The sequence below is a fragment of the Lampetra fluviatilis genome, unplaced genomic scaffold (assembly GCF_964198595.1).
Source record: "Lampetra fluviatilis unplaced genomic scaffold, kcLamFluv1.1 SCAFFOLD_217, whole genome shotgun sequence".
Taxonomy (NCBI): Eukaryota; Metazoa; Chordata; class Hyperoartia; order Petromyzontiformes; family Petromyzontidae; genus Lampetra; species Lampetra fluviatilis.
This window is the reverse complement of record NW_027621821.1, coordinates 90,022-112,500: the sequence shown is the minus strand read 5'-3', so window position 1 is coordinate 112,500 and position 22,479 is coordinate 90,022. Positions and strand designations below refer to the sequence as shown.

Below are 22,479 nucleotides of genomic sequence, written 5' to 3'. Positions count from 1 at the left end.
ACCAACTCACTCACCAACTCACTCAGTCACTCACCCACTCACTCACTCACTCGCCAACTCACTCACCAACTCACCACTCACTCACCAACTCACTCAGTCACTCGCCAACTCACTCACCAACTCACCACTCACTCACCAACTCATTCAGTCACTCACCATCTCACTCACTCACTCGCCAACTCACTCACCAACTCACCACTCACTCACCAACTCACTCAGTCACTCACCAACTCACTCACCAACTCACCACTCACTCACCAACTCACTCAGTCACTCACCAACTCACTCACTCACTCGCCAACTCACTCACCAACTCACCACTCACTCACCAACTCACTCAGTCACTCACCAACTCACTCACTCACTCGCCAACTCACTCACCAACTCACCATTCACTCGCCAACTCACTCAGTCACTCGCCAACTCACTCACCAACTCACCACTCACTCACCAACTCACTCAGTCACTCACCAACTCACTCACTCACTCGCCAACTCACTCACCAACTCACTCACCAACTCACTCACTCACTCACTCACCAACTCACTCACCAACTCACTCAGTCACTCACCAACTCACTCAGTCACTCACCAACTCACTCACCAACTCACTCACCAACTCACTCACCAACTCACCACTCACTCACCAACTCACTCAGTCACTCACTCACCAACTCACTCACCAACTCACTCAGTCACTCACCAACTCACTCAGTCACTCACCAACTCACTCACCAACTCACTCACTCAGTCACTCACCAACTCACTCACCAACTCACCACTCACTCACCAACTCACTCACCAACTCACTCACCAACTCACTCAGTCACTCACCAACTCACTCAGTCACTCACCACTCACTCACCAACTCACTCAGTCACTCACCAACTCACTCACCAACTCACTCAGTCACTCACCAACTCACTCAGTCACTCACCAACTCACTCAGTCACTCAACAACTCACTCACTCACCCACTCACTCACTCACCAACTCACTCACCAACTCACTCACCAACTCACTCACTCACCACTCACTCACCAACTCACTCAGTCACTCACCAACTCACTCAGTCACTCACCAACTCACTCAGTCACTCACCAACTCACTCACCCACTCACTCACTCAGTCACTCACCAACTCACTCAGTCACTCACCAACTCACTCACTCACTCACCAACTCACTCACCAACTCACCACTCACCAACTCACTCACCCACTCACTCACTCAGTCACTCACCAACTCACTCAGTCACTCACCAACTCACTCAGTCACTCACCAACTCACTCAGTCACTCACCAACTCACTCACCAACTCACTCACCAACTCACCACTCACTCACCAACTCACTCACCAACTCACTCACTCAGTCACTCACCAACTCACTCACTCACTCACCAACTCACTCACCAACTCACTCAGTCACTCACCAACTCACCACTCACTCACCAACTCACTCACCAACTCACTCAGTCACTCACCAACTCACTCACCCACTCACTCACTCACTCACCAACTCACCACTCACTCACCAACTCACTCAGTCACTCACCAACTCACTCACTCACTCGCCAACTCACTCACCAACTCACCACTCACTCACCAACTCACTCAGTCACTCACCAACTCACTCAGTCACTCGCCAACTCACTCACCAACTCACTCAGTCACTCACCAACTCACTCACCCACTCACTCACTCACTCACCAACTCACCACTCACTCACCAACTCACTCAGTCACTCACCAACTCACTCACTCACTCGCCAACTCACTCACCAACTCACCACTCACTCACCAACTCACTCAGTCACTCACCAACTCACTCAGTCACTCGCCAACTCACTCACCAACTCACTCAGTCACTCACCAACTCACTCAGTCACTCACCAACTCACTCAGTCACTCGCCAACTCACTCACTCACTCACCAACTCACTCACCAACTCACTCACCAACTCACTCAGTCACTCACCAACTCACCACTCACTCACCAACTCACTCAGTCACTCACTCACCAACTCACTCACCAACTCACTCACCAACTCACTCAGTCACTCACTCACCAACTCACTCAGTCACTCACCAACTCACTCACCAACTCACTCACCAACTCACTCACCAACTCACCACTCACTCACCAACTCACCACTCACTCACCAACTCACTCAGTCACTCACCAACTCACTCAGTCACTCACCAACTCACTCAGTCACTCAACAACTCACTCACTCACTCACCAACTCACTCAGTCACTCACCAACTCACTCAGTCACTCACCAACTCACTCACCAACTCACTCAGTCACTCACCAACTCACTCAGTCACTCACCAACTCACTCAGTCACTCACCAACTCACTCAGTCACTCACCAACTCACTCAGTCACTCAACAACTCACTCACTCACCCACTCACTCACTCACCAACTCACTCACCAACTCACTCACCAACTCACTCACTCACCAACTCACTCACCAACTCACTCACCAACTCACTCACTCACCACTCACTCACCAACTCACTCAGTCACTCACCAACTCACTCAGTCACTCACCAACTCACTCAGTCACTCACCAACTCACTCACCCACTCACTCACTCAGTCACTCACCAACTCACTCAGTCACTCACCAACTCACTCACTCACTCACCAACTCACTCACCAACTCACCACTCACCAACTCACTCACCCACTCACTCACTCAGTCACTCACCAACTCACTCAGTCACTCACCAACTCACTCAGTCACTCACCAACTCACTCACCAACTCACTCACCAACTCACCACTCACTCACCAACTCACTCACCAACTCACTCACTCAGTCACTCACCAACTCACTCACTCACTCACCAACTCACTCACCAACTCACTCAGTCACTCACCAACTCACTCACCCACTCACTCACTCACTCACCAACTCACCACTCACTCACCAACTCACTCAGTCACTCACCAACTCACTCACTCACTCGCCAACTCACTCACCAACTCACTCAGTCACTCACCAACTCACTCAGTCACTCACCAACTCACTCAGTCACTCGCCAACTCACTCACTCACTCACCAACTCACTCACCAACTCACTCACCAACTCACTCAGTCACTCACCAACTCACCACTCACTCACCAACTCACTCACCAACTCACTCAGTCACTCACCAACTCACTCACCCACTCACTCACTCACTCACCAACTCACCACTCACTCACCAACTCACTCAGTCACTCACCAACTCACTCACTCACTCGCCAACTCACTCACCAACTCACCACTCACTCACCAACTCACTCAGTCACTCACCAACTCACTCAGTCACTCGCCAACTCACTCACCAACTCACTCAGTCACTCACCAACTCACTCAGTCACTCGCCAACTCACTCACTCACTCACCAACTCACTCACCAACTCACTCACCAACTCACTCAGTCACTCACCAACTCACCACTCACTCACCAACTCACTCAGTCACTCACTCACCAACTCACTCACCAACTCACTCAGTCACTCACCAACTCACTCAGTCACTCACCAACTCACTCAGTCACTCACCAACTCACTCAGTCACTCAACAACTCACTCACTCACCCACTCACTCACTCACCAACTCACTCACCAACTCACTCACCAACTCACTCACTCACCACTCACTCACCAACTCACTCAGTCACTCACCAACTCACTCAGTCACTCACCAACTCACTCAGTCACTCACCAACTCACTCACCCACTCACTCACTCAGTCACTCACCAACTCACTCAGTCACTCACCAACTCACTCACTCACTCACCAACTCACTCACCAACTCACCACTCACCAACTCACTCACCCACTCACTCACTCAGTCACTCACCAACTCACTCAGTCACTCACCAACTCACTCAGTCACTCACCAACTCACTCACCAACTCACTCACCAACTCACCACTCACTCACCAACTCACTCACCAACTCACTCACTCAGTCACTCACCAACTCACTCACTCACTCACCAACTCACTCACCAACTCACTCAGTCACTCACCAACTCACTCACCCACTCACTCACTCACTCACCAACTCACCACTCACTCACCAACTCACTCAGTCACTCACCAACTCACTCACTCACTCGCCAACTCACTCACCAACTCACTCAGTCACTCACCAACTCACTCAGTCACTCACCAACTCACTCAGTCACTCGCCAACTCACTCACTCACTCACCAACTCACTCACCAACTCACTCACCAACTCACTCAGTCACTCACCAACTCACCACTCACTCACCAACTCACTCACCAACTCACTCAGTCACTCACCAACTCACTCACCCACTCACTCACTCACTCACCAACTCACCACTCACTCACCAACTCACTCAGTCACTCACCAACTCACTCACTCACTCGCCAACTCACTCACCAACTCACCACTCACTCACCAACTCACTCAGTCACTCACCAACTCACTCAGTCACTCGCCAACTCACTCACCAACTCACTCAGTCACTCACCAACTCACTCAGTCACTCGCCAACTCACTCACTCACTCACCAACTCACTCACCAACTCACTCACCAACTCACTCAGTCACTCACCAACTCACCACTCACTCACCAACTCACTCAGTCACTCACTCACCAACTCACTCACCAACTCACTCACCAACTCACTCAGTCACTCACCAACTCACTCACCAACTCACTCAGTCACTCACTCACCAACTCACTCACCAACTCACTCACCAACTCACCACTCACTCACCAACTCACCACTCACTCACCAACTCACTCAGTCACTCACCAACTCACTCAGTCACTCACCAACTCACTCAGTCACTCAACAACTCACTCACCAACTCACTCACTCACTCACCAACTCACTCACTCACTCGCCAACTCACTCACCACTCACTCACCAACTCACTCAGTCACTCACTCACCAACTCACCACTCACTCACCAACTCACTCACTCACTCACCAACTCACTCAGTCACTCACCAACTCACTCACCAACTCACTCAGTCACTCACCAACTCACTCAGTCACTCACCAACTCACTCACTCAGTCACTCACCAACTCACTCACCAACTCACCACTCACTCACCAACTCACTCACCAACTCACTCACCAACTCACTCAGTCACTCACCAACTCACTCAGTCACTCACCACTCACTCACCAACTCACTCAGTCACTCATCAACTCACTCACCAACTCACTCAGTCACTCACCAACTCACTCAGTCACTCACCAACTCACTCAGTCACTCACCAACTCACTCAGTCACTCACCAACTCACTCAGTCACTCAACAACTCACTCAGTCACTCGCCAACTCACTCACCAACTCACTCACTCACTCACCACTCACTCACCAACTCACTCAGTCACTCACCAACTCACTCAGTCACTCAACAACTCACTCAGTCACTCACCAACTCACTCAGTCACTCACCAACTCACTCACCAACTCACTCACCACTCACTCACCAACTCACTCACCAACTCACTCACCAACTCACTCACTCACTCACCACTCACTCACCAACTCACTCAGTCACTCACCAACTCACTCAGTCACTCACCAACTCACTCAGTCACTCAACAACTCACTCACCCACCAACTCACTCACCAACTCACTCAGTCACTCACCAACTCACTCACCCACCAACTCACTCACCAACTCACTCACCAACTCACTCAGTCACTCACCACTCACTCACCAACTCACTCAGTCACTCACCAACTCACTCACCAACTCACTCAGTCACTCACCAACTCACTCAGTCACTCACCAACTCACTCAGTCACTCAACAACTCACTCACCAACTCACTCACCAACTCACCAACTCACCACTCACTCACCAATTCACTCACCACTCACTCACCAACTCACTCAGTCACTCATCAACTCACTCAGTCACTCACCAAATCACTCACTCACTCACCAACTCACTCACCAATTCACTCAGTCACTCGCCAACTCACTGAGTCACTCAACAACTCATCACTCACTCGCCAACTCACTGAGTCACTCAACAACTCACTCACACACTCACTCAGTCACTCACCACTCACTCAGTCACTCAACAACTCACTCACCAACTCACTCACTCACTCACCACTCACTCAGTCACTCACCACTCACTCACTCACTCACTCACCAACTCACTCACCAACTCACTCACCACTCACTCACCAACTCACTCACCAACTCACTCACTCGCCAACTCACTGAGTCACTCAACAACTCACTCACCCACTCACTCAGTCACCCACCAACTCACTCAGTCACTCACCAACTCATCACTCACTCGCCAACTCACTGAGTCACTCAACAACTCACTCACCCACTCACTCAGTCACTCACCACTCACTCAGTCACTCAACAACTCACTCACCACTCACTCACAAACTGACTCACCAACTCACTCACTCGCCAACTCACTGAGTCACTCAACAACTCACTCACCCACTCACTCAGTCACTCACCACTCACTCAGTCACTCAACAACTCACTCACACACTCACTCACCAACTCACTCACCAACTCACTCACCACTCACTCACCAACTCACTCACCAACTCACTCACTCGCCAACTCACTGAGTCACTCAACAACTCACTCACCCACTCACTCAGTCACTCAACAACTCACCACTCACTCACCAACTCACTGAGTCACTCAACAACTCACTCACCAACTCACTCACCAACTCACTCACCAACTCACTCACCAACTCACTCACTCACCACTCAGTCACTCACCAACTCACTCACCACTCACCAACTCACTCACCAACTCACCACTCACTCACCAACTCACTCACCAACTCACTCACCACTCAGTCACTCACCAACTCACTCACCACTCACCAACTCACTCACCAACTCACCACTCACTCACCAACTCACTCACCAACTCACTCACCAACTCACTCAGTCACTCACCAACTCACTCAGTCACTCACCAACTCACTCACCAACTCACTCACCAACTCACTCACCAACTCACTCACCAACTCACTCACCAACTCACTCACCAACTCACTGGGCGAGTGGTAGTGGTGGTGGTGGTGGTGGGGGTGGCTATAGTGGTGGTGGTGGTGGTGGGGGTGGCTATAGTGGTGGTGGTGGTGGCGGTGGTGGTGGTGGCTATAGTGGTGGTGGTGGTGGTGGGGGGTGGCTATAGTGGTGGTGGTGGTGGTGGTGGGGGTGGCTATAGTGGTGGTGGTGGTGGTGACTATAGTGGTGGTGCTTCCATTCGTGATTGTGTGTGCTTGTAGTAGTTGTTGTGGTGGTTGTAGTTGTGGCTGTTGTAGTTGTGGTAGTTGTGGTTGTTGTTGTTGTCGTGGTTGTAGTTGTAGTAGTTGTTATTATAGTGATTTTAGTAGTTGTAGTGGTTGTTGTTGTGCTGGTTGTTGTTATAGTTGTGGTTGTTGTGGTTGTTGTTGTGGTTGTTGCTGTAGTGGTTGTAGTTGTTGTGGTGGTTGTTGCTCTGGTTGTCAAGGTGATGCAGAGGAACGCCGTGATGCTGGAGGAGACCAGGAACACGATCACGGTGCCAGCATCGTTCATGCTGCGCATGCTAGCCTCACTCAACCACATCCGCTCTGGTGACTCACTCACTCAGTCACTCAGTCACTCAGTCACTCAGTCACTCACTCACTCACTCAGTCACTCAGCATGCTAGCCTCACTCAACCACATCCGCTCTGGTGACTCACTCACTCAGTCACTCAGTCACTCAGTCACTCAGTCACTCACTCACTCACTCAGTCACTCAGCATGCTAGCCTCACTCAACCACATCCGCTCTGGTGACTCACTCACTCAGTCACTCAGTCACTCACTCAGCATGCTAGCCTCACTCAACCACATCCGCTCTGGTGACTCACTCACTCAGTCAGTCACTCACTCACTCACTCACACACTCACTCACTCACTCAGTCACTCACTCACTCAGCATGCTAGCCTCACTCAACCACATCCGCTCTGGTGACTCACTCACTCACTCAGTCACTCACTCACTCAGCATGCTAGCCTCACTCAACCACATCCGCTCTGGTGACTCACTCACTCACTCAGCATGCTAGCCTCACTCAACCACATCCGCTCTGGTGACTCACTCACTCACTCAGTCACTCACTCACTCACTCACTCAGCATGCTAGCCTCACTCAACCACATCCGCTCTGGTGACTCACTCACTCAGTCACTCACTCACTCAGCATGCTAGCCTCACTCAACCACATCCGCTCTGGTGACTCACTCACTCACTCAGTCACTCACTCACTCAGCATGCTAGCCTCACTCAACCACATCCGCTCTGGTGACTCACTCACTCAGTCACTCACTCACTCACTCAGCATGCTAGCCTCACTCAACCACATCCGCTCTGGTGACTCACTCACTCACTCAGTCACTCACTCACTCAGCATGCTAGCCTCACTCAACCACATCCGCTCTGGTGACTCACTCACTCAGTCACTCACTCACTCACTCAGCATGCTAGCCTCACTCAACCACATCCGCTCTGGTGACTCACTCACTCAGTCACTCACTCACTCACTCAGCATGCTAGCCTCACTCAACCACATCCGCTCTGGTGACTCACTCACTCAGTCACTCACTCACTCACTCAGCATGCTAGCCTCACTCAACCACATCCGCTCTGGTGACTCACTCACTCAGTCACTCACTCACTCACTCAGCATGCTAGCCTCACTCAACCACATCCGCTCTGGTGACTCACTCACTCAGTCACTCACTCACTCACTCAGCATGCTAGCCTCACTCAACCACATCCGCTCTGGTGACTCACTCACTCAGTCACTCACTCACTCACTCAGCATGCTAGCCTCACTCAACCACATCCGCTCTGGTGACTCACTCACTCACTCAGCATGCTAGCCTCACTCAACCACATCCGCTCTGGTGACTCACTCACTCACTCAGTCACTCACTCACTCAGCATGCTAGCCTCACTCAACCACATCCGCTCTGGTGACTCACTCACTCAGTCACTCACTCACTCACTCAGCATGCTAGCCTCACTCAACCACATCCGCTCTGGTGACTCACTCACTCAGTCACTCACTCACTCACTCAGCATGCTAGCCTCACTCAACCACATCCGCTCTGGTGACTCACTCACTCAGTCACTCACTCACTCACTCAGCATGCTAGCCTCACTCAACCACATCCGCTCTGGTGACTCACTCACTCACTCAGTCACTCACTCACTCAGCATGCTAGCCTCACTCAACCACATCCGCTCTGGTGACTCACTCACTCAGTCACTCACTCACTCACTCAGCATGCTAGCCTCACTCAACCACATCCGCTCTGGTGACTCACTCACTCAGTCACTCACTCACTCACTCAGCATGCTAGCCTCACTCAACCACATCCGCTCTGGTGACTCACTCACTCAGTCACTCACTCACTCACTCAGCATGCTAGCCTCACTCAACCACATCCGCTCTGGTGACTCACTCACTCAGTCACTCACTCACTCACTCAGCATGCTAGCCTCACTCAACCACATCCGCTCTGGTGACTCACTCACTCAGTCACTCACTCACTCACTCAGCATGCTAGCCTCACTCAACCACATCCGCTCTGGTGACTCACTCACTCAGTCACTCACTCACTCACTCAGCATGCTAGCCTCACTCAACCACATCCGCTCTGGTGACTCACTCACTCACTCACTCAGTCACTCACTCAGCATGCTAGCCTCACTCAACCACATCCGCTCTGGTGACTCACTCACTCAGTCACTCACTCACTCACTCACCCAGCATGCTAGCCTCACTCAACCACATCCGCTCTGGTGACTCACTCACTCACTCACTCAGTCACTCACTCAGCATGCTAGCCTCACTCAACCACATCCGCTCTGGTGACTCACTCACTCAGTCACTCAGTCACTCACTCACTCACTCAGCATGCTAGCCTCACTCAACCACATCCGCTCTGGTGACTCACTCACTCAGTCACTCAGTCACTCACTCACTCACTCAGCATGCTAGCCTCACTCAACCACATCCGCTCTGGTGACTCACTCACTCACTCAGTCACTCACTCACTCAGCATGCTAGCCTCACTCAACCACATCCGCTCTGGTGACTCACTCACTCAGTCACTCAGTCACTCACTCACTCACTCAGCATGCTAGCCTCACTCAACCACATCCGCTCTGGTGACTCACTCACTCACTCAGTCACTCACTCACTCACTCACTCAGCATGCTAGCCTCACTCAACCACATCCGCTCTGGTGACTCACTCACTCACTCAGTCACTCAGTCACTCACTCACTCACTCAGCATGCTAGCCTCACTCAACCACATCCGCTCTGGTGACTCACTCACTCAGTCACTCAGTCACTCACTCACTCACTCAGCATGCTCGCCTCACTCAACCACATCCGCTCTGGTGACTCACTCACTCAGTCACTCACTCACTCACTCACTCACTCAGCCACTCACTCACTCACTCAGACACTCAGCCACTCACTCAGTTACTCACTCAGTCACTCACTCACTCAGTCACTCACTCAGTCAGTCAGTCACTCACCCACTCACTCAGCCACTCACTCACTCAGTCACTCACTCACTCACTCAGTCAGTCAGTCACTCACCCACTCACTCAGTCACTCACCCACTCACTCAGTCACTCACTCACTCACTCAGTCACTCAGCATGCTCGCCTCACTCAACCACATCCGCTCTGGTGAGACTCACTCACCTACTCAGTCACTCACTCACTCAGTCACTCACTCACTCACTCAGACACTCAGCCACTCACTCAGCCACTCAGACACTCAGACACTCAGTCAGCCACTCAGTCAGTTACTCAGTCACTCACCACTCACTCACCACTCACTCAGCATGCTCGCCTCACTCAACCACATACGCTCTGGTGAGATCACTCACTCAGTCAGTCACTCACTCAGCCACTCACTCAGTCAGTCAGTCAGTCACTCAGTTAGCCACTCACTCACTCAGTTACTCACTCACTCAGCATGCTCGCCTCACTCAACCACCCACCCACCCACCCACTCACCCACTCACCCACCCCACCCACCCACTCACCCACCCACCCACCCACTCACTCACCCACCCACCCACCCACCCACCCACCACTCACCCACCCACTCACCCACCCACCCACCCACCACTCACCACCCACCCACTCACTCACTCACTCACCCACCCACCCACCCACCCACCCACCCACCCACCCACCCACACTCACCCACCCACCCACCCACCCACTCACTCACTCACCCACTCACCCACTCACTCACCACTCACTCACCCACCCACCCACCCAACCACCCACCCACCCACCCACCCACCCACTCACCCACCACTCACCCACCCACCCCACCCCACCCATCCACTCACTCACTCACCCACCCACCCACCCACCCACTCACCCACCCACCCACCCCACCCACTCACCCCACCCACCCACCCACTCACCCCACCCACCCACCCACTCACCCACTCACTCACCCACTCACCCACCCACCCACTCACCCACCCACCCACCCACCCACCCACCCACTCACTCACCCACCACTCACCCACCCACCCACCCACTCACCCACCCACCCACTCACCCACCCACCCACCCACGCACCCACCACCCACTCACCCACCCACCCACTCACCCACCCACCCACCCACCCACTCACCCACCCACCCACCCACTCACCCACCCACCCACTCACCCCACCCACCCACCCACCCACTCACCCCACTCACCCACTCACCCACCCACCCACTCACCCACCCACCCACTCACCCACTCACCCACCCACCCACCACCCACCCACTCACCCACCCACCCACCCACTCACCCACTCACCCACTCACCCACCCACCCACCCACTCACCCACCCACCCACTCACCCACCCACCCACCCACCCACTCACCCACCCACCCACCCACTCACCCACCCACCCACCCACTCACCCACCCACCCACCCACTCACCCACCCACCCACCCACCCACCCACTCACCCACCCACCCACCCACTCACCCACCCACCCACCCACTCACCCACCCACCCACCCACTCACCCACCCACCCACCCACCCACTCACCCACCCACCCACCCCACCCCACTCACCCACCCACCCACTCACCCACCCACCCACCCACCCACCCACTCACCCACCCACCCACCCCACCCACCCACTCACCCACCCACCCACCCACCCACTCACCCACCCACCCCACCCACCCACCCACCCACTCACCCACCCACCCACCCACCCACTCACCCACTCACCCACCCACCCACTCACCCACCCACCCACTCACCCACCCACCCACTCAACCACCCACCAACCCACCCACCCACCCACTCACTCACTCACTCACCCACCCACCCACCCACTCACTCACTCACTCACCCACCCACCCACTCACTCACTCACTCACTCACTCACCCACCCACCCACCCACCCACTCACCCACCCACCCACTCACTCACCCACCCACCCACTCACCCACTCACCCACTCACCACTCACTCACCCACCCACTCACCACCCACCCACTCACCCACTCACCCACCCACCCACTCACTCACTCACCCACCCACCCACTCACCCACCCACCCACTCACCCCACTCACCCACCCACCCACTCACCCACTCACCCACTCACCACTCACTCACCCCACCCACCCACTCACCCACTCACCCACCCACCCACTCACCCACCCACCCACCCACTCACCCACCCACCCACCCACCCACTCACCCACCCACTCACCCACTCACCCACTATGTATCGTTACCTTGACCTAACGACGTCACCAATGACCTTGACCCAATGACCTTGACCTTGACCTTAACGATCTTGACCCACGTGACCTTGACCCCCCCCCCTCTCCCCCCCCACACAGATCGAATGGAGGGTGAGAGGTCAGGGGACTCGGAGAGGGAGGAGGAGGATGAGTGAAGTGGTGAGTGTGGTGGTGAGTGGGTGAGTGTGGTGGTGAGTGTAGTGGTGAGTGTAGTGGTGAGTGTGGTGAGTGTAGTGGTGAGTGTGGTGGTGAGTGTGGTGGTGAGTGTGGTGGTGAGTGTGGTGGTGAGTGTGGTGGTGAGTGTGGTGGTGAGTGTGGTGGTGAGTGTGGTGGTGAGTGTGGTGGTGAGTGTGGTGAGTGTGGTGAGTGTGGTGAGTGTGGTGGTGAGTGGGTGAGTGTGGTGGTGAGTGTAGTGGTGAGTGTAGTGGTGAGTGTTGTGAGTGTAGTGGTGAGTGTGGGTGGTGAGTGTGGTGGTGAGTGTGGTGGTGAGTGTGGTGGTGAGTGTGGTGGTGAGTGTGGTGGTGAGTGAGTGTGGTGGTGAGTGTGGTGGTGAGTGTGGTGGTGAGTGTGGTGGTGAGTGTGGTGGTGAGTGTGGTGAGTGTGGTGAGTGTGGTGAGTGTGGTGGTGAGTGGGTGAGTGTGGTGGTGAGTGTAGTGGTGAGTGTAGTGGTGAGTGTTGTGAGTGTAGTGGTGAGTGTGGTGGTGAGTGTGGTGGTGAGTGTGGTGGTGAGTGTGGTGGTGAGTGTGGTGGTGAGTGTGGTGGTGAGTGTGGTGGTGAGTGTGGTGGTGAGTGTGGTGGTGAGTGTGGTGGTGAGTGTGGTGAGTGTGGTGAGTGTGGTGAGTGTGGTGGTGAGTGGGTGAGTGTGGTGGTGAGTGTAGTGGTGAGTGTAGTGGTGAGTGTTGTGAGTGTAGTGGTGAGTGTGGTGGTGAGTGTGGTGGTGAGTGTGGTGGTGAGTGTGGTGGTGAGTGTGGTGGTGAGTGTGGTGGTGAGTGAGTGTGGTGGTGAGTGTGGTGGTGAGTGTGGTGGTGAGTGTGGTGGTGAGTGTGGTGGTGAGTGTGGTGAGTGTGGTGAGTGTGGTGAGTGTGGTGGTGAGTGGGTGAGTGTGGTGGTGAGTGTAGTGGTGAGTGTAGTGGTGAGTGTTGTGAGTGTAGTGGTGAGTGTGGTGGTGAGTGTGGTGGTGAGTGTGGTGGTGAGTGTGGTGGTGAGTGTGGTGGTGAGTGTGGTGGTGAGTGTGGTGGTGAGTGAGTGTGGTGGTGAGTGTGGTGGTGAGTGTGGTGGTGAGTGTGGTGTTGAGTGTGGTGGTGAGTGTGGTGAGTGTGGTGAGTGTGGTGAGTGTGGTGGTGAGTGGGTGAGTGTGGTGGTGAGTGTAGTGGTGAGTGTAGTGGTGAGTGTTGTGAGTGTAGTGGTGAGTGTGGTGGTGAGTGTGGTGGTGAGTGTGGTGGTGAGTGTGGTGGTGAGTGTGGTGGTGAGTGTGGTGGTGAGTGAGTGTGGTGGTGAGTGTGGTGGTGAGTGTGGTGGTGAGTGTGGTGGTGAGTGTGGTGGTGAGTGTGGTGAGTGTGGTGAGTGTGGTGAGTGTGGTGGTGAGTGGGTGAGTGTGGTGGTGAGTGTAGTGGTGAGTGTAGTGGTGAGTGTTGTGAGTGTAGTGGTGAGTGTGGTGGTGAGTGTGGTGGTGAGTGTGGTGGTGAGTGTGGTGGTGAGTGTGGTGGTGAGTGTGGTGGTGAGTGTGGTGGTGAGTGTGGTGAGTGTGGTGAGTGTGGTGAGTGTGGTGGTGAGTGGGTGAGTGTGGTGGTGAGTGTAGTGGTGAGTGTTGTGAGTGTAGTGGTGAGTGTGGTGGTGAGTGTGGTGGTGAGTGTGGTGGTGAGTGTGGTGGTGAGTGTGGTGGTGAGTGTGGTGGTGAGTGTGGTGGTGAGTGTGGTGGTGAGTGTGGTGAGTGTGGTGAGTGTGGTGAGTGTGGTGAGTGTGGTGGTGAGTGGGTGAGTGTGGTGGTGAGTGTAGTGGTGAGTGTAGTGGTGAGTGTGGTGGTGAGTGGGTGAGTGTGGTGGTGAGTGTAGTGGTGAGTGTAGTGGTGAGTGTTGTGAGTGTAGTGGTGAGTGTGGTGGTGAGTGTGGTGGTGAGTGTGGTGGTGAGTGTGGTGGTGAGTGTGGTGGTGAGTGTGGTGGTGAGTGTGGTGAGTGTGGTGAGTGTGGTGAGTGTGGTGAGTGTGGTGAGTGTGGTGGTGAGTGGGTGAGTGTGGTGGTGAGTGTAGTGGTGAGTGTAGTGGTGAGTGTTGTGAGTGTAGTGGTGAGTGTGGTGGTGAGTGTGGTGGTGAGTGTGGTGGTGAGTGTGGTGGTGAGTGTGGTGGTGAGTGTGGTGGTGAGTGTGGTGAGTGTGGTGGGAGTGTGGTGAGTGTGGTGGTGTGGTGAGTGTGGTGGTGAGTGTGGTGGTGAGTGTAGTGGTGAGTGTAGTGGTGAGTGTTGTGAGTGTAGTGGTGAGTGTGGTGGTGAGTGTGGTGGTGAGTGTAGTGGTGAGTGTGGTGGTGGTGAGTGTTGGTGGTGAGTGTGGGGTGAGTGTGGTGGTGAGTGTGGTGGTGAGTGTGGTGAGTGTGGTGAGTGTGGTGGTGAGTGTGGTGGTGAGTGTGGTGGTGTGGTGAGTGTGGGTGAGTGTGGTGAGTGGGTGTGAGTGTGGTGGTGGGTGGTGAGTGTGGTGGTGGTGTGGTGAGGTGGTGGTGGTGTGGTGGTGAGTGTAGTGGTGAGTGTGGTGAGTGTGGTGAGTGTGGTGGTGAGTGTGGGTGAGTGTGGTGAGTGTGGTGAGTGTGGTGGTGAGTGTGGTGGTGAGTGTGGTGAGTGTGGTGAGTGTGGTGGTGAGTGTGGTGAGTGTGGTGAGTGTAGTGTGGTGAGTGTGGTGAGTGTGGTGGTGAGTGTGGTGAGTGTGGTGAGTGTGGTGAGTGTGGTGAGTGTGGTGGTGAGTGTGGTGAGTGTGGTGAGTGTGGTGGTGAGTGTGGTGATGAGTGTGGTGAGTGTGGTGAGTGTGGTGATGAGTGTGGTGAGTGTGGTGAGTGTGGTGAGTGTGGTGAGTGTGGTGAGTGTGGTGGTGAGTGTGGTGAGTGTGGTGAGTGTGGTGAGTGTGGTGGTGTGGTGGTGAGTGTGGTGAGTGTGGTGAGTGTGGTGAGTGTGGTGATGAGTGTGGTGAGTGTGGTGAGTGTGGTGAGTGTGGTGGTGAGTGTGGTGAGTGTGGTGAGTGTGGTGGTGAGTGTGGTGAGTGTGGTGAGTGTGGTGAGTGTGGTGATGAGTGTGGTGAGTGTGGTGAGTGTGGTGAGTGTGGTGGTGAGTGTGGTGAGTGTGGTGAGTGTGGTGATGAGTGTGGTGGTGTGGTGAGTGTGGTGGTGAGTGTGGTGAGTGTGGTGAGTGTGGTGGTGAGTGTGGTGAGTGTGGTGAGTGTGGTGATGAGTGTGGTGAGTGTGGTGAGTGTGGTGGTGAGTGTGGTGAGTGTGGTGAGTGTGGTGATGAGTGTGGTGAGTGTGGTGAGTGTGGTGAGTGTAGTGGTGAGTGTGGTGAGTGTGGTGAGTGTGGTGATGAGTGTGGTGAGTGTGGTGGTGAGTGTGGTGAGTGTGGTGGTGAGTGTGGTGAGTGTGGTGAGTGTGGTGGTGAGTGTGGTGAGTGTGGTGAGTGTGGTGATGAGTGTGGTGGTGTGGTGAGTGTGGTGAGTGTGGTGGTGAGTGTGGTGAGTGTGGTGAGTGTGGTGAGTGTGGTGATGAGTGTGGTGAGTGTGGTGAGTGTGGTGAGTGTGGTGGTGAGTGTGGTGAGTGTGGTGAGTGTGGTGGTGAGTGTGGTGAGTGTGGTGAGTGTAGTGGTGAGTGTGGTGAGTGTGGTGAGTGTAGTGGTGAGTGTGGTGAGTGTGGTGAGTGTAGTGGTGAGTGTGGTGGTGAGTGTGGTGAGTGTGGTGAGTGTGGTGAGTGTGGTGATGAGTGTGGTGAGTGTGGTGAGTGTGGTGGTGAGTGTGGTGAGTGTGGTGAGTGTGGTGGTGAGTGTGGTGAGTGTGGTGAGTGTGGTGAGTGTGGTGATGAGTGTGGTGAGTGTGGTGAGTGTGGTGAGTGTGGTGATGAGTGTGGTGAGTGTGGTGAGTGTGGTGAGTGTGGTGGTGAGTGTGGTGAGTGTGGTGAGTGTGGTGGTGAGTGTGGTGAGTGTGGTGAGTGTGGTGATGAGTGTGGTGAGTGTGGTGAGTGTGGTGAGTGTGGTGGTGAGTGTGGTGAGTGTGGTGAGTGTGGTGATGAGTGTGGTGAGTGTGGTGAGTGTGGTGAGTGTGGTGATGAGTGTGGTGAGTGTGGTGAGTGTGGTGAGTGTGGTGGTGAGTGTGGTGAGTGTGGTGAGTGTGGTGGTGAGTGTGGTGAGTGTGGTGAGTGTAGTGGTGAGTGTGGTGGTGAGTGTGGTGAGTGTGGTGAGTGTGGTGAGTGTGGTGATGAGTGTGGTGAGTGTGGTGAGTGTAGTGGTGAGTGTGGTGGTGAGTGTGGTGAGTGTGGTGAGTGTGGTGGTGAGTGTGGTGAGTGTGGTGAGTGTGGTGAGTGTAGTGGTGAGTGTGGTGAGTGTGGTGAGTGTAGTGGTGAGTGTGGTGGTGAGTGTGGTGAGTGTGGTGAGTGTGGTGAGTGTGGTGATGAGTGTGGTGATGAGTGTGGTGAGTGTGGTGAGTGTGGTGGTGAGTGTGGTGAGTGTGGTGAGTGTGGTGGTGAGTGTGGTGAGTGTGGTGAGTGTGGTGATGAGTGTGGTGAGTGTGGTGAGTGTGGTGAGTGTGGTGGTGAGTGTGGTGAGTGTGGTGAGTGTGGTGGTGAGTGTGGTGAGTGTGGTGAGTGTGGTGGTGAGTGTGGTGAGTGTGGTGAGTGTGGTGAGTGTGGTGATGAGTGTGGTGAGTGTGGTGAGTGTGGTGAGTGTGGTGGTGAGTGTGGTGAGTGTGGTGAGTGTGGTGAGTGTGGTGAGTGTGGTGGTGAGTGTGGTGAGTGTGGTGAGTGTGGTGGTGAGTGTGGTGAGTGTGGTGAGTGTGGTGAGTGAGGTGGTGAGTGTGGTGGTGAGTGTGGTGAGCGTGGTGAGTGTAGTGGTGAGTGTGGTGAGTGTAGTGGTGAGTGTAGTGGTGAGTGTAGTGGTGAGTGTGGTGGTGAGTGTGGTGAGTGTGGTGAGTGTGGTGAGTGTGGTGAGTGTGGTGATGAGTGTGGTGAGTGTGGTGAGTGTGGTGATGAGTGTGGTGAGTGTGGTGAGTGTGGTGAGTGTAGTGATGAGTGTGGTGAGTGTGGTGAGTGTGGTGGTGAGTGTGGTGAGTGTGGTGAGTGTGGTGAGTGTAGTGATGAGTGTGGTGAGTGTGGTGAGTGTAGTGATGAGTGTGGTGAGTGTGGTGAGGGTGAGTGAAGTGGTGAGTGTGGTGGTGAGTGTGGTGAGTGTGGTGGTGAGTGTGGTGGTGAGTGTGGTGAGCGTGGTGAGTGTGGTGAGTGTGGTGAGTGTGGTGAGTGTGGTGGTGAGTGTGGTGAGTGTGGTGAGTGTGGTGAGTGTGGTGAGTGTGGTGAGTGTGGTGGTGAGTGTGGTGAGTGTGGTGAGTGTGGTGAGTGTGGTGGTGAGTGTGGTGAGTGTGGTGAGTGTGGTGAGTGTGGTGGTGAGTGTGGTGAGTGTGGTGAGTGTGGTGGTGAGTGTGGTGAGTGTGGTGAGTGTGGTGAGTGAAGTGGTGAGTGTGGTGGTGAGTGTGGTGAGCGTGGTGAGTGTAGTGGTGAGTGTGGTGAGTGTAGTGGTGAGTGTAGTGGTGAGTGTGGTGGTGAGTGTGGTGAGTGTGGTGAGTGTGGTGATGAGTGTGGTGAGTGTGGTGAGTGTGGTGAGTGTGGTGATGAGTGTGGTGAGTGTGGTGAGTGTGGTGAGTGTAGTGATGAGTGTGGTGAGTGTGGTGAGTGTGGTGAGTGTGGTGAGTGTGGTGGTGAGTGTGGTGAGTGTGGTGAGTGTAGTGATGAGTGTGGTGAGTGTGGTGAGTGTAGTGATGAGTGTGGTGAGTGTGGTGAGTGTGGTGAGTGTGGTGAGTGTGGTGAGTGAAGTGGTGAGTGTGGTGGTGAGTGTGGTGAGTGTGGTGGTGAGTGTGGTGAGTGTGGTGAGTCTGGTGAGTGTAGTGATGAGTGTGGTGAGTGTGGTGAGTGTGGTGAGTGAAGTGGTGAGTGTGGTGGTGAGTGTGGTGAGTGTGGTGGTGAGTGTGGTGAGTGTGGTGAGTGTGGTGATGAGTGTGGTGAGTGTGGTGAGTGTGGTGAGTGTGGTGAGTGAAGTGGTGAGTGTGGTGGTGAGTGTGGTGAGTGTGGTGATGAGTGTGGTGAGTGTGGTGAGTGTGGTGAGTGTAGTGATGAGTGTGGTGGTGAGTGTGGTGGTGAGTGTGGTGAGTGAAGTGGTGAGTGTGGTGGTGAGTGTGGTGAGTGTGGTGAGTGTGGTGGTGAGTGTGGTGAGTGTGGTGGTGAGTGTGGTGAGTGTGGTGGTGAGTGTGGTGAGTGTGGTGGTGAGTGTGGTGAGTGTGGTGGTGAGTGTGGTGTTGAGTGTGGTGGTGAGTGTGGTGGTGAGTGTGGTGAGTGTGGTGAGTGTGGTGGTGAGTGTGGTGGTGAGTGTGGTGAGTGTGGTGGTGAGTGTGGTGAGTGTAGTGGTGAGTGTAGTGGTGAGTGTGGTGGTGAGTGTGGTGGTGAGTGTGGTGGTGAGTGTGGTGAGTGTGGTGAGTGTGGTGGTGAGTGTGGTGGTGAGTGTGGTGAGTGTGGTGGTGAGTGTGGTGAGTGTGGTGGTGAGTGTAGTGGTGAGTGTGGTGGTGAGTGGGTGAGTGTGGTGGTGAGTGTAGTGGTGAGTGTAGTGGTGAGTGTGTAGGTGAGTGTAGTGGTGAGTGTGGTGGTGAGTGTGGTGGTGAGTGTGGTGGTGAGTGTGGTGAGTGTGGTGGTGAGTGTGGTGGTGGTGAGTGTGGTGGTGGTGAGTGTGGTGGTGAGTGTGGTGGTGAGTGTGGTGAGTGTGGTGGTGAGTGTGGTGAGTGTGGTGAGTGTGGTGGTGAGTGTGGTGGTGAGTGTGGTGGTGAGCGTGGTGGTGAGCGTGGTGGTGAGTGTGGTGGTGAGTGTGGTGGTGAGTGTGGTGGTGAGTGTGGTGGTGAGTGTAGTGGTGAGTGTAGTTGTGAGTGTGGTGGTGAGTGTGGTGGTGAGTGTGGTGGTGAGTGTGGTGGTGAGCGTAGTGGTGAGCGTGGTGAGTGTGGTGAGTGTGGTGAGTGTGGTGAGTGTGGTGCGTGTGGTGGTGAGTGTGGTGGTGAGTGTAGTGGTGAGTGTGGTGAGTGTGGTGAGTGTGGTGAGTGTGGTGGTGAGTGTGGTGGTGAGTGTGGTGGTGAGCGTAGTGGTGAGTGTGGTGGTGAGTGTGGTGAGTGTGGTGGTGAGTATGGTGGTGAGTGTGGTGGTGAGTGTGGTGGTGAGTGTGGTGGTGAGTGTGGTGAGTGTGGTGGTGAGTGTGGTGGTGAGTGTGGTGAGTGTGGTGGTGAGTGTGGTGGTGAGTGTGGTGGTGAGTGTGGTGAGTGTGGTGGTGAGTGTGGTGGTGAGTGTGGTGGTGGTGAGTGTGGTGAGTGTGGTGAGTGTGGTGGTGAGTGTGGTGAGTGTGGTGAGTGTGGTGGTGAGTGTGGTGAGTGTGGTGAGTGTGGTGGTGAGTGTGGTGAGTGTGGTGAGTGTGGTGGTGAGTGTGGTGGTGAGTGTGGTGGTGAGCGTAGTGGTGAGCGTGGTGGTGAGTGTGGTGGTGAGTGTGGTGGTGAGTGTGGTGGTGAGTGTAGTTGTGAGTGTGGTGGTGAGTGTGGTGGTGAGTGTGGTGGTGAGCGTAGTGGTGAGCGTGGTGAGTGTGGTGAGTGTGGTGAGTGTGGTCGTGAGTGTGGTGGTGAGTGTGGTGGTGAGCGTAGTGGTGAGTGTGGTGAGTGTGGTGAGTGTGGTGAGTGTGGTGGTGAGTGTGGTGGTGAGTGTGGTGGTGAGCGTAGTGGTGAGTGTGGTGGTGAGTGTGGTGGTGAGTGTGGTGGTGAGTGTGGTGGTGAGTGTGGTGGTGAGCGTGGTGGTGAGTGTGGTGGTGAGTGTGGTGGTGAGTGTGGTGGTGAGTGTGGTGAGTGTGGTGGTGAGTGTGGTGGTGAGTGTGGTGGTGGTGAGTGTGGTGAGTGTGGTGAGTGTGGTGGTGAGTGTGGTGAGTGTGGTGAGTGTGGTGGTGAGTGTGGTGAGTGTGGTGAGTGTGGTGGTGAGTGTGGTGAGTGTGGTGAGTGTGGTGGTGAGTGTGGTGGTGAGCGTAGTGGTGAGCGTGGTGGTGAGTGTGGTGGTGAGTGTGGTGGTGAGTGTGGTGGTGAGTGTAGTTGTGAGTGTGGTGGTGAGTGTGGTGGTGAGTGTGGTGGTGAGTGTGGTGGTGAGTGTGGTGGTGAGTGTGGTGGTGAGTGTGGTGGTGAGTGTGGTGGTGAGTGTGGTGGTGAGTGTGGTGGTGAGTGTGGTGGTGAGTGTGGTGGTGAGTGTGGTGGTGAGTGTAGTTGTGAGTGTGGTGGTGAGTGTGGTGGTGAGTGTGGTGGTGAGTGTGGTGGTGAGTGTGGTGGTGAGTGTGGTGGTGAGTGTGGTGAGTGTGGTGAGTGTGGTGAGTGTGGTGAGTGTGGTGGTGAGTGTGGTGGTGAGTGTGGTGGTGAGTGTGGTGGTGAGTGTGGTGAGTGTGGTGAGTGTGGTGAGTGTGGTCGTGAGTGTGGTGGTGAGTGTGGTGGTGAGCGTAGTGGTGAGTGTGGTGAGTGTGGTGAGTGTGGTGGTGAGTGTGGTGGTGAGTGTGGTGGTGAGCGTAGTGGTGAGCGTGGTGGTGAGTGTGGTGGTGAGTGTGGTGGTGAGTGTGGTGGTGAGTGTGGTGGTGAGTGTGGTGAGTGTGGTGAGTGTGGTGGTGAGTGTGGTGAGTGTGGTGAGTGTGGTGAGTGTGGTGATGAGTGTGGTGAGTGTGGTGAGTGTGGTGAGTGTGGTGAGTGTGGTGAGTGAAGTGGTGAGTGTGGTGGTGAGTGTGGTGGTGAGTGTGGTGAGTGTGGTGGTGAGTGTGGTGAGTGTGGTGGTGAGTGTGGTGGTGAGTGTGGTGAGTGTGGTGGTGAGTGTGGTGAGTGTGGTGGTGAGTGTGGTGGTGAGTGTGGTGGTGGTGAGTGTGGTGAGTGTGGTGAGTGTGGTGGTGAGTGTGGTGAGTGTGATGAGTGTGGTGAGTGTGGTGAGTGTGGTGGTGAGTGTGGTGGTGGTGAGTGTGGTGGTGGTGAGTGTGGTGAGTGTGGTGAGTGTGGTGGTGGTGAGTGTGGTGGTGAGTGTGGTGGTGAGTGTGGTGAGTGTGGTGGTGAGTGTGGTGGTGGTGAGTGTGGTAGTGAGTGTGGTGGTGAGTGTGGTGAGTGTGGTGGTGAGTGTGGTGAGTGTGGTGGTGAGTGTGGTGGTGAGTGTGGTGGTGAGTGTGGTGGTGAGCGTAGTGGTGAGCGTGGTGGTGAGTGTGGTGGTGAGTGTGGTGGTGAGTGTGGTGGTGAGTGTGGTGAGTGTGGTGAGTGTGGTGGTGAGTGTGGTGGTGAGTGTGGTGAGTGTGGTGAGTGTGGTGAGTGTGGTGGTGAGTGTGGTGGTGAGCGTGGTGGTGAGCGTGGTGGTGAGTGTGGTGGTGAGTGTGGTGGTGAGTGTGGTGGTGAGTGTGGTGGTGAGCGTG

The 22,479-nt window shown here is 54.9% G+C and overlaps 1 protein-coding gene across 2 annotated transcripts in view; it reads left to right on the top strand.

Annotated features, from left to right (window-relative positions):
* Positions 1-22,479, top strand: part of LOC144955736 (DDB1- and CUL4-associated factor 6-like) — a 38,066-nt gene that overhangs the window by 9,027 nt on the left and 6,560 nt on the right. Inside the window, exons 4-5 of one of the 2 annotated variants that reach the window (XM_078885879.1) lie at positions 7,500-7,605; positions 12,917-12,976. In XM_078885879.1, coding sequence (XP_078742005.1) covers positions 7,500-7,605; positions 12,917-12,972 — 162 coding nt within the window. In that variant the 3' untranslated portion in view covers positions 12,973-12,976. Of the gene's footprint in view, positions 1-7,499; positions 7,606-12,916; positions 12,986-22,479 lie in introns of both variants that reach the window. The other variant, XM_078885881.1, reaches the window with a different exon arrangement.